Below are 11,786 nucleotides of genomic sequence, written 5' to 3'. Positions count from 1 at the left end.
TCTCGCACCCTGAAGGCAGCGCGGGGCTGTCCCCCTTGCCTTTCGCCCCTTAAGCTCAGTTACTCTCGTGCGCGAAAGGCTCTTTACGTGCAGAAATTTTCTTCTTTGACCAAAAAAAAAAAAGGGTGTTTCTTGAGAAGACTCGGTCCTGCTCTTGCAGCCCCGGGACCCTGCGTGCTCTCAGGGATCCCCGTGCCTCCCTCCAGGGTCCTGTGCAACCTCTTCCCTACCCGGCCTAGGTCCTTGTGCACCCCGATAAACCACGGTCCCTGGTCCCCAGCCGTCCCAGTTCCCTGTGAACCCCAGTTCCCAGTGCACCCCGATAAACCACGGTCCCTGGTCCCCAGCCGTCCCAGTTCCCTGTGAACCCCAGTTCCCAGTGCACCCCGATAAACCACGGTCCCTGGTCCCCAGCTGTCCCAGTTCCCAGTGCACCCCGATAAACCACGGTCCCTGGTCCCCAGCCGTCCCAGTTCCCTGTGAACCCCAGTTCCCAGTGCACCCCGATAAACCACAGTCCCTGGTCCCCAGCTGTCCCAGTTCCCAGTGCACCCCGATAAACCACGGTCCCTGGTCCCCAGCTGTCCCAGTTCCCTGTGAACCCCAGTTCCCAGTGCACCCCGATAAACCACGGTCCCTGATCCCCAGCTGTCCCAGTTCCCAGTGCACCCCGATAAACCACGGTCCCTGGTCCCCAGCCGTCCCAGTTCCCTGTGAACCCCAGTTCCCAGTGCACCCCGATAAACCACGGTCCCTGGTCCCCAGCCGTCCCAGTTCCCTGTGAACCCCAGTTCCCAGTGCACCCCGATAAACCACGGTCCCTGGTCCCCAGCTGTCCCAGTTCCCAGTGCACCCCGATAAACCACGGTCCCTGGTCCCCAGCCGTCCCAGTTCCCTGTGAACCCCAGTTCCCAGTGCACCCCGATAAACCACAGTCCCTGGTCCCCAGCTGTCCCAGTTCCCAGTGCACCCCGATAAACCACGGTCCCTGGTCCCCAGCCGTCTCAGTTCCCTGTGAACCCCAGTTCCCAGTGCACCCCGATAAACCACAGTCCCTGGTCCCCAGCTGTCCCAGTTCCCAGTGCACCCCGATAAACCACGGTCCCTGGTCCCCAGCCATCCCAGTTCCCTGTGAACCCCAGTTCCCAGTGCACCCCGATAAACCACGGTCCCTGGTCCCCGGCCGTCCCAGTTCCCTGTGAACCCCCGTTCCCAGTGCACCCCGATAAACCACGGTCCCTGGTCCCCAGCTGTCCCAGTTCCCAGTGCACCCCGATAAACCACGGTCCCTGGTCCCCAGCCGTCCCAGTTCCCTGTGAACCCCAGTTCCCAGTGCACCCCGATAAACCACAGTCCCTGGTCCCCAGCTGTCCCAGTTCCCAGTGCACCCCGATAAACCACGGTCCCTGGTCCCCAGCTGTCCCAGTTCCCTGTGAACCCCAGTTCCCAGTGCACCCCGATAAACCACGGTCCCTGATCCCCAGCTGTCCCAGTTCCCAGTGCACCCCGATAAACCACGGTCCCTGGTCCCCAGCCGTCCCAGTTCCCTGTGAACCCCAGTTCCCAGTGCACCCCGATAAACCACGGTCCCTGGTCCCCAGCCGTCCCAGTTCCCTGTGAACCCCAGTTCCCAGTGCACCCCGATAAACCACGGTCCCTGGTCCCCAGCTGTCCCAGTTCCCAGTGCACCCCGATAAACCACGGTCCCTGGTCCCCAGCCGTCCCAGTTCCCTGTGAACCCCAGTTCCCAGTGCACCCCGATAAACCACAGTCCCTGGTCCCCAGCTGTCCCAGTTCCCAGTGCACCCCGATAAACCACGGTCCCTGGTCCACAGCCGTCTCAGTTCCCTGTGAACCCCAGTTCCCAGTGCACCCCGATAAACCACAGTCCCTGGTCCCCAGCTGTCCCAGTTCCCAGTGCACCCCGATAAACCACGGTCCCTGGTCCCCAGCCATCCCAGTTCCCTGTGAACCCCAGTTCCCAGTGCACCCCGATAAACCACGGTCCCTGGTCCCCGGCCGTCCCAGTTCCCTGTGAACCCCAGTTCCCAGTGCACCCCGATAAACCACGGTCCCTGGTCCCCAGCTGTCCCAGTTCCCAGTGCACCCCGATAAACCACGGTCCCTGGTCCCCAGCCGTCCCAATTCCCTGTGAACCCCAGTTCCCAGTGCACCCCGATAAACCACAGTCCCTGGTCCCCAGCTGTCCCAGTTCCCAGTGCACCCCGATAAACCACGGTCCCTGGTCCCCAGCCGTCTCAGTTCCCTGTGAACCCCAGTTCCCAGTGCACCCCGATAAACCACAGTCCCTGGTCCCCAGCTGTCCCAGTTCCCAGTGCACCCCGATAAACCACGGTCCCTGGTCCCCAGCCGTCCCAGTTCCCTGTGAACCCCAGTTCCCAGTGCACCCCGATAAACCACGGTCCCTGGTCCCCGGCCGTCCCAGTTCCCTGTGAACCCCAGTTCCCAGTGCACCCCGATAAACCACGGTCCCTGGTCCCCAGCCGTCCCAGTTCCCTGTGAACCCCAGTTCCCAGTGCACCCCGATAAACCACGGTCCCTGGTCCCCAGCCGTCCCAGTTCCCTGTGAACCCCAGTTCCCAGTGCACCCCGATAAACCACGGTCCCTGATCCCCAGCTGTCCCAGTTCCCAGTGCACCCCGATAAACCACGGTCCCTGGTCCCCAGCCGACCCAGTTCCCTGTGAACCCCAGTTCCCAGTGCACCCCGATAAACCACAGTCCCTGGTCCCCAGCTGTCCCAGTTCCCAGTGCACCCCGATAAACCACGGTCCCTGGTCCCCAGCCGTCTCAGTTCCCTGTGAACCCCAGTTCCCAGTGCACCCCGATAAACCACAGTCCCTGGTCCCCAGCTGTCCCAGTTCCCAGTGCACCCCGATAAACCACGGTCCCTGGTCCCCAGCCGTCCCAGTTCCCTGTGAACCCCAGTTCCCAGTGCACCCCGATAAACCACGGTCCCTGGTCCCCGGCCGTCCCAGTTCCCTGTGAACCCCAGTTCCCAGTGCACCCCGATAAACCACGGTCCCTGGTCCCCAGCCGTCCCAGTTCCCTGTGAACCCCAGTTCCCAGTGCACCCCGATAAACCACGGTCCCTGGTCCCCAGCCGTCCCAGTTCCCTGTGAACCCCAGTTCCCAGTGCACCCCGATAAACCACAGTCCCTGGTCCCCAGCTGTCCCAGTTCCCAGTGCACCCCGATAAACCACGGTCCCTGGTCCCCAGCCGTCCCAGTTCCCTGTGAACCCCAGTTCCCAGTGCACCCCGATAAACCACAGTCCCTGGTCCCCAGCTGTCCCAGTTCCCAGTGCACCCCGATAAACCACGGTCCCTGGTCCCCAGCCGTCTCAGTTCCCTGTGAACCCCAGTTCCCAGTGCACCCCGATAAACCACAGTCCCTGGTCCCCAGCTGTCCCAGTTCCCAGTGCACCCCGATAAACCACGGTCCCTGGTCCCCAGCCGTCCCAGTTCCCTGTGAACCCCAGTTCCCAGTGCACCCCGATAAACCACAGTCCCTGGTCCCCAGCTGTCCCAGTTCCCAGTGCACCCCGATAAACCACGGTCCCTGGTCCCCAGCCGTCCCAGTTCCCTGTGAACCCCAGTTCCCAGTGCACCCCGATAAACCACAGTCCCTGGTCCCCGGCCGTCCCAGTTCCCTGTGAACCCCAGTTCCCAGTGCACCCCGATAAACCACGGTCCCTGGTCCCCAGCCGTCCCAGTTCCCTGTGAACCCCAGTTCCCAGTGCACCCCGATAAACCACGGTCCCTGGTCCCCAGCCGTCCCAGTTCCCTGTGAACCCCAGTTCCCAGTGCACCCCGATAAACCACGGTCCCTGATCCCCAGCTGTCCCAGTTCCCAGTGCACCCCGATAAACCACGGTCCCTGGTCCCCAGCCATCCCAGTTCCCTGTGAACCCCAGTTCCCAGTGCACCCCGATAAACCACGGTCCCTGGTCCCCGGCCGTCCCAGTTCCCTGTGAACCCCAGTTCCCAGTGCACCCCGATAAACCACGGTCCCTGGTCCCCGGCCGTCCCAGTTCCCTGTGAACCCCAGTTCCCAGTGCACCCCGATAAACCACGGTCCCTGGTCCCCGGCCGTCCCAGTTCCCTGTGAACCCCAGTTCCCAGTGCACCCCGATAAACCATCCGCTACGTTGCCCCCGGATAAACCACGCACCCCAGTGCCAGCGCACCCCTGATTCTCCTGCACCCCGCTCCCGGCGCAGGGCCCCGTGTCCCCTCGTACGCCACGAACCCCGGATTCCCCGCGTACCCCCAAATCTCTGTGCGCCCCGATCCCTGTTCGCACGGACGCGTCGCTCCCCGCGCACCCCCGTCCTTGCGCACCCCGACACACCGCGCACCCCCCCGCACCCCCCCGTTCCTGCGCACCCCGGTTCCTCTGCATCCCCGTCCCTGTGCACCCCCGTACACCGCGCACCCCGGGTCCCCCTGCACCCCTGTGCCGGTGTCACCCCCCCCCCCCCCCCCCGCATCCCCGTTCCCCCCCGTCCCCGTTACACCGCGCATCCCCGTCCCCGGCGGAGGCGGTTCGGTCCCGGCCCCTCCCGCTGGGAACCGGGGGCGGCTCCCGGGGACCCGCCCGGCGCATGCCCGGCACCACCCGTTAAATACCGGCGGAACGGGCCGGACTGACACCCTGAGTGTCCGTCTGTCCGTCCGTCCCCTCCCTCTGGGACCACCGCCCCCGCCATGGCCAGCGAGGGTGAGCCCGGCCGCCGCTGCTGCTGCACGCAGGATGCGCCCGGTGAGCGGCGGGGGGGGGGGGGGGGGGGTCGGTCTTTGGGGTCGGGTGGGCACCGGCGGGGGAGGGGGTTCCCCTCTCCCGAGCATCGCACCGGGGGGCATCCCTCTATGCCGGGTACTGGGGTGTCCCCCCCTTCCCGAGCATCACACCGGGCACCGGGGGGCGTCCCCCCCCATCCCGAGCATCACCTGGGTACCACCCCAGGAGCTCTGTGTGTCCCCCGTGGCGTTTGGGGACCAGGGTGACATCCCAGCACAGCAGCACCCAGGTGTCCTGTAGCGCTGAGCCTGGGGCAGGATATAGCCCTAGTGTGACTTCAGCCCCCCCCCCCCCCCCCCCCAGATGTCCCCAAGGCCACCGAGCCCCGGGGTGACAGCGATGGCCCCCGCCGGGGCTCCTTCTGCGACCGCCACTGTGCCACCATCAACAACGTGCAAGGTGACCTGGGCGACGTGGGCTGCCACCTGCACCATCCCCGCATCCCCCCAGGTAGGTCGGCCATGGGATGAGCTGGATGCGGGGCAGTGGGGTGGTGGGGGGGATCCCACACCCCTGGTCACCCTCCATCTCTCCCACAGCCCTGTCCCCCCCGTCCTGCTGCCAGCAGCACTCGGACGAGGTCTGCGAGAGCTGCGTGGTGAAAACCACCCTGACGGCTGAAAACGTCGTGGAGGCCAACAAGCTCTCCAACAACTACAAGGTGGGTGCCTGTGGCATGGGTGGGGGCACCCAGGGGTGCTCCTGGATGGCTGTAATGGGTTTTCTTTTTCTCATCCCACCCTCCAAAAAATAATAATAATAAAAAAAAAAATCTCGCTGCAGTTTGGCTTCAAGAAATGGAAGAGCCATGTGACGGCGCGGCCCTGGGAGGACCGATCGGAGATCGTCAAGGAGCTCTACTCTGACCTCAACGTCATCCGGGGCTCTGGAGGTGGGTGGCCCTGGGGACAACCCTCTGCGGTGGCAGCGTGGATTCCGGCTGTTGCAGGTGATAACGGTCCCATCCGGTGCCTCCCATCCTGCAGGGTCCACGGTGACGTGTGGAAACGTCCTCTACTTGCTGCTCTTTGGCTGGTGGCTCTCGCTCCTCTATGTCCTTGTGGCGGCCACGATGTTTGTCACCATTGTGGGGGCTTCTTATGGTGAGTCCCAAATTTGGGATCCCCACGTGAAGGGCTGGGTGAGCCGTGGGTCTCCTGGCTGAGCCTGAGACAGCACTGATGGGTGCTGGCTTCTTTTGGGTCCCTTCCCTGCAGGGTGGCCCTGTAGCTGGGGGCCACACATGATGTCCCAGCTGATGCTCGTGTCCCCACAGGGTGGCTCTGCTGGGACCTGGCCGGGTATTTCCTCTGGCCCTTTGGCAAAGTGATCCAGAAAGTGGAGGTAACGGTGTGCCCCGAATTGGGACCCCACTGGGGGGGATAAACTGCGGTGTCCCATGCCGCACCCTGACACCCCCCACCCTGTCTTCCCCAGGTCCCCAAATCCCACCAGGCGCTGGGCACGTGCGAGGCCGGCACGGAGGCGAGCGGCGCGGGGGAGAGCTCAGCCCTGCTCGGTGGTCCCGTGCCGCGTCGCTGGCGCCCATGGTGCTGGGCAGATGCCAGATACTGGGTGAGCCCCATGCCGGACACGGTGACACTCCCCTCCTGAGCCTGGGCACCCCGGGAGCCCCCCATCGTGGTGGGGATAGCACCCATGGGTGCCTCCGCTCCACTGGGGTGGGTGTTTTGAGGGGGGGATAAACCCTAAAGGCAGTTACCTGTTTGCAGCAGCGTGCCGGCGCTGTGGCGTGGCTGTGCCTGGGCTACCCGGCGCTGGTGCTGGCCCATGGGCTAGTGTGCGTGACCGCGTGGCTCCTCATCGTCCTCATTCCTGTGGCCAAGCTGAGTGCCCGCACTGTTGCCCGTGTCCTGCTGCTGCCGCCGGAGCGGGTGCTCGTCCGGCGCCTGAGAATGGTGGGTGCCTCTGTGTGTGGGTGAGGGTCCTGCACCCTGCTCCAGGGTGGATTTTGGGGTGGGGGGGGGATGCTCGGGGCAGTGTCACCCACTTGTCCCTCTGCAGACAGAGGTGCCACTGGAGGGGGAGGTGATACTCTGCTGCTACCGTGCCGTCAACCCCTACTACTACAAATACGCCGTGGATGGCATCAACGTCTTTGCTGTCAGTATCCTTTCGTGGACGGAGTGGGGATGGGGACGGGGGGGCTGACCCCAAATCCCACCCCACCTTGGTCATCTCCTTAACCGGCCACCCCAGACCTGCTGCCGCTGGTGCTGGTGACACTGGTGCTGGGCTATGCGGACAGCCACAACCATTTGACCAGTTCCCCCATCAAGTTCACGTTGGCCCTGCTCTCCATCATGCCTCTGTCTTACTACATCGGGATGGCCATTGCCAGGTGAGCGGTGGCAGGAGGGATGCTTGGGCGCAAGGTGGGGACACATGCCAGCCCCGCTGACGCCCTCTTTCTCCTCCAGCATCTCGGCCCAGAGCAACTTTGCGGTGGGAGCGGTGGTGAATGCCACGTTTGGCTCCATCACGGAGCTGACCTTCTACATCACGGCCCTCATCAAGGGCTCGCGTGAGGGCAACCGCTGCTACGCCGAGATCGTCAAGTCGGCGTTGACGGGGACGCTGGTGGGCTGCGTCCTCTTCGTCCCGGTAAGGTGGGGCGGCACGCTCATGGCGTGAGAGCGCCTGGTCTCGGCAGAGAGCCGGGAGGATGCTGTGAGCAAAGTACAGATGGGGATTTTTTTTGGGGGGTGGTGGTGGGTGCTTTCTCCATCCCCAAGGGTCTGTGCATGGTGATTGGGGGCATCCGGCACCAGGAGCAACGGTTCAACAGTCGCTCGGCAGGCGTCAGCTCGGCTCTGCTTTTCCTCTCTGTGGGAGGTGAGTTGGCGATGGGGGTGTCCCCAGGTTTGGGGGGGGGGGGGGTCCCACGAGTGTGGGTGCCCACCCCATGTCCCTCCATCCCCGCAGGCGTCTTTGCCCCGACACTTTTCTCCAAGGTGTACGGGAAGCTGGTGTGTGGTGAGTGCCACAACGTCACCCAGAACCCGCTGGGCCACTATCTCTGCCACAATTGTCACTTTGACCTGGTGAGTGGGGACGTGGACCCCTGACTGCTGGGGTTTGGGGTTGGGGATGCTCTGAGCCTACCTGGCTCCTGCTCTCACGCTGGTGGCAGCAGGACTGTCCCTTGTCCCCGGCATCCCTGTTGACAGGCACTCTCTCTCTGCAGATGGAGAACAACGGCACCCTCTACTACAGCCATGTCCAGTGAGTGCCTGCTGGGGTGGGGACAGGGTTGTCCCCATGTTGGGGTGGCATCTCCTGGGCTTGGTCATGGTCCCGCATCCCTCCCAGGTCCCCTCTCAGCCCCCAGTGAAGGGCTCTGATCCAGCACCCCACCTCCTCCATCCCCAGGGGACCATCCCTGGGGTCTCCACGGCAGACCCTGCTGGCACTGAGCGCGTGTCACCCGTATCCCACAGACCCCTGGTGTACACGGTGTCCCTCCTGCTCCCTGCTGCCTACCTCATTGGCCTCTTCTTCACCCTGAAAACTCACTCGCACATCTACGACATCCACATCAGCGACTGTCACAGTGAGTGTCCCCAAACTGCAGGATGCCCCGGCTGTGGGGCTGGTTCTTCTCACCACCCCAGAGCGTCCCACTGCATCTCTGCTCTTCCCCCAGTGCCTGGTCACCACCACAGTGCTGTGGTCCACTGGTCTCGCTGGCAGGCCCTGGTCATCCTCCTGCTTTCCACCCTCTGCATGTCAGCCTGTGCTGACCTGGCCACGGAGCACATCAGCCCCATCCTCACCAACTCCACCATCTCACAGGTGAGTGTGGGGATGGGGATGGTGGTGACCTGGGTTTGGGTGGCCCTGGGGATCAAGATGTGCCCTCCAGGGATGGGAACCTGCCCTGCCTGCGGGGTTCAGCCTCAAAAGCTGGGGGAAAGACGTTGAGATGCTCCACACACCGAGGAGCTTGGTTGCCCACAGCTTGGATGTGGTCAGGATCGAGCCATATGTGTGTGTTGATGTCACCTTTTCCCCGCAGTACTTCATCGGTGTCACTGTACTGGCAATGGTGCCTGAGCTGCCAGAGATTGTCAACGGCATCCAGTTTGCCCTGCAGAACAACCTGAGCTTGAGGTGAGATGGCTCAAAAGGGTGGGTTTTGGGGTGTCCTCCTCCAGCGTGGTCCCTGTGCCCTGTCCCAGTCCCATAGCTGTGCCTTGGTGCCAGTGATGGGCTGCCAGCTTCATGCCACACGTGGGTCCGATCCCTGCCAACTTGCCCTCAGGGGGACTTGAAGCCACCCAAAAAATGGGGCCAGAACCAGGTTGGGCTGCATGATTTGGCTCCCCAAGGTGTTTTTTGTTGGTTTTTTTTCTCACCCTGAGCTGAGCGACTTAAGGGCTGCTGCAGACCTGGTGCTTGGCAGCTCTTAAGTCCTCTGTCCTCCCCAGCATTGAGATTGGGAACTGCATCGCCGTCCAGGTCTGCATGCTCCAGATCCCCATCCTGGTGCTCTTCACCATCTTCTATGTGAGTACCCCCAGGACAGCCCCTGGGTGACTTCCCACAGCAGGGATGGGGACATGCAGCACTCCTACTCCTACTGTGAGACGTGGCAAAGGCACAGCCGCCGTCCCCAGCGTCTCCTCTCCTCTGCTCGGTGCAGGGGAAGATGGGGTCAGATGTCTCCTACCTTGGCTGATGCTGTCCCCAGCCCTAGGGACATGTGGCAAAGGGGGCTCAAGGGGTGACGTTCAAGTCTTCAACCACAGTTGGTGCAGGGCTGTTCTGGTTGGTCATAAACCCAAAATCCTCTCTGCCTCACAGCCGACCAACTTCACGCTTGTCTTCAGTGACCTCCACGTCTATGCCAGCATGTTCAGCGTGGTGCTCATGAACTACATCTTCATGGATGGCAAATGTGACTACTTCCAAGGTGACCGCTCGCCCGTGAGGCTGCTGTGGGACTTGGTGTACCCACGTTCCCTGTGCTGATGGGGTGGGGGGCTCCTGGATACAGCCCTGGGGTCAGCTGCTTGCTGCAGCTCTTGACCTGTGGTGGCTTGAGCAATTCTGGGGTCTTGGTTGACCATCTCGGAGGTGCTGGAGCTGCCACCCTGTAGCAGTTCCAAGGAGGATCACTCCCTCTTCACCTTTAATAGGGATTTTAAACCCCTTTTAATTGAGATTTTGCAGGGGACCATGAAAGTCCTCTATAGTGGGCTAATCCAGACCACACCAGGTCTTAAAAGCAACCTTCCTCCTTGCTCCAGGGAGTAACCCCCTCCAACCTGCTCTGTCTGCCCTAGGCACGGTGCTGGTGATGGTCTACTTCATCCTGCTGGCTGTGTATTTCTTCGCCCCATCGCCCAGTGGTTGCTGAGGTTTGGACTCTGCTTCCTCCAACCCTCCAGTTGGGTTCAGCCCTTGTCAGGGCGTTATCTGGTGTCTCAGGGACTCAGCCGGGCTGGCTCCGGTCTGGAAGCATCATTTGCTGAAGCTCCTGCTGCTGCCTGGTTCCCCCAGTGGGGTGCCACGGGGCTTCAGTGATGGGAAGGGTGGTGGCAACAGAAGCACTCATGAACCAAGAAGGAGCCTCAACGCCAGAGCACTTTACAGAGGTATTTCCAGCCCACGTCTGTGTGGTTGGAAGGAAAACTGTCCTTAGAGGAGGGTCTTGAAGGGGTTTTCTGTGTGGTCTCAAGGACAGACCCCTCCCTTGGGATGTATTGCACTGGAGAAGGTGCCCGAGAAGATCCTCACCCTTCCAGGCAATGGGTGATCCTGGGCCTGGAAGGGACTTGTGTCTGGGGATCACACAGGGCTTCTTGATCATACTAGAAATGCACCAAAAGGTATTTTTCAGCTGTTTTGTCATTAAAGCAGTTTGTACAAAACCAGAAACAAGCTTGTTTCTCCTTAAACGAGCCTTTGGTCCCTGTCTGAGCCCTTCCCTGCCCCCATCTGGGTTAGTGATGGTCTTGGCGTGATGGCTACTTGGTGGCCACCAAGGCTGGCTCTCAATGGTGTGGGTGTTGGGCACCAGCGATGGCTCAGTTGGAGCCAGCGTCCCTAGAAGCGGAGCACGACAGCACTTAATGTCCTCTGTCACAGCACCAGAGCAGGTGGCAGGGGAGATCCACCACTGTGCCACAGGGCCAGGGCCAGCAGTGGGGTGGCTGTGGGCTCCAGCTTTCTCCGTGACACTCCCTAAGCTCCAGCTCTTGTTTTCAGCCTGGTCTTGTCTGACTGTCTCAGGTCATCCTTGCTCGGAGGTCTTTTAACAGGCTCCTAAGAAGGGTCAGGGATGCCGTTCGCAGGGTACGAGGTGTGATGTGCCGGGGACGGGCTCATCTCCCTCTGTGAAGGGAAACACCAGCAGGTGAGGTGACAGGACAATGTGGGTGGCTTGGACTGATTTATTATCAGAGCTTAAAAAACCCCACAAAACAAAGCAAAACAAAAAACCCAACCCAAAAGCAAAACACTGACAGATACAGAAATACAGGCAATGTGGCTCCTGTGCCCCCTTCTCCATCCCCAGCCCTGCAGGGATGTACTTGCCATAAAAACCGGGGATGGGAGCGCTGCCTGTGATGCGAGTGTTGGACTCCAAAGAGTCTCACAGTCAATGGAGGAACAGGACGACTTTAAACAGCCCACAGTAAGGCAGGCAGCAGCCTGGGCTCCCCCTCCTTCCCAAAGGAGGGCAGCTGCTCGTTAGCAATTAATAATGCTGCTTTATCAAGCTTGTCTTTGTTTTCCTACTGTAGCATTGGTATGGACAATCCTGCTGTCATTCATGCAGACATTTGAGAAGATTCCTGGGCAAGTGCCCAGAGTTGGCTGATGGCTGCAGCTGGGCTCGATGGCACAGGGCAGTAAGAGATGGGAAAAGGAGTAGGATGGGAGGGCAGAAGATGATGGCACCGAGCAGGTTCTACATCTCACCTGAGGCTAAACA

The 11,786-nt window shown here is 61.8% G+C and overlaps 1 protein-coding gene and 1 long non-coding RNA gene across 6 annotated transcripts; one reads left to right on the top strand and one right to left on the bottom strand.

Annotated features, from left to right (window-relative positions):
- The first annotated feature begins 4,706 nt into the window (after positions 1-4,706).
- On the top strand, positions 4,707-11,170 carry LOC126044524 (uncharacterized). Of its 5 annotated transcripts, XM_049814285.1 has the most exons (20): positions 4,707-4,783; positions 5,126-5,272; positions 5,362-5,483; positions 5,606-5,714; positions 5,809-5,925; positions 6,099-6,166; positions 6,260-6,397; positions 6,556-6,741; positions 6,848-6,950; positions 7,043-7,184; positions 7,264-7,447; positions 7,579-7,678; positions 7,769-7,887; positions 8,031-8,068; positions 8,284-8,396; positions 8,490-8,638; positions 8,862-8,956; positions 9,274-9,352; positions 9,650-9,758; positions 10,132-11,170. In XM_049814285.1, the coding sequence occupies exons 1-20, from the start codon at positions 4,729-4,731 to the stop codon at positions 10,203-10,205; spliced, it is 2,247 nt and encodes a 748-aa protein (XP_049670242.1). In that variant the 5' UTR covers positions 4,707-4,728; the 3' UTR covers positions 10,206-11,170. The 5 variants fall into 5 exon arrangements, with proteins under 5 accessions (XP_049670242.1, XP_049670239.1, XP_049670240.1 ...); XM_049814282.1 differs by having other exon boundaries at positions 8,284-8,638; XM_049814283.1 differs by having other exon boundaries at positions 7,579-7,887.
- LOC126044525 (uncharacterized) lies at positions 7,434-8,401 on the bottom strand. The gene is made up of 3 exons (XR_007507696.1): positions 8,327-8,401; positions 7,949-8,024; positions 7,434-7,511 (listed from the first exon to the last, which is right to left on the bottom strand). It is a non-coding gene; the product is annotated as an uncharacterized LOC126044525 (long non-coding RNA).
- Positions 11,171-11,786: the final 616 nt, after the last annotated feature.

The sequence above is a fragment of the Accipiter gentilis genome, chromosome 11, assembly GCF_929443795.1.
Source record: "Accipiter gentilis chromosome 11, bAccGen1.1, whole genome shotgun sequence".
NCBI lineage: Eukaryota > Metazoa > Chordata > Aves > Accipitriformes > Accipitridae > Astur > Astur gentilis.
Note: the sequence above shows the minus strand (reverse complement) of the source record. Positions and strands in the feature narration are given on the sequence as shown.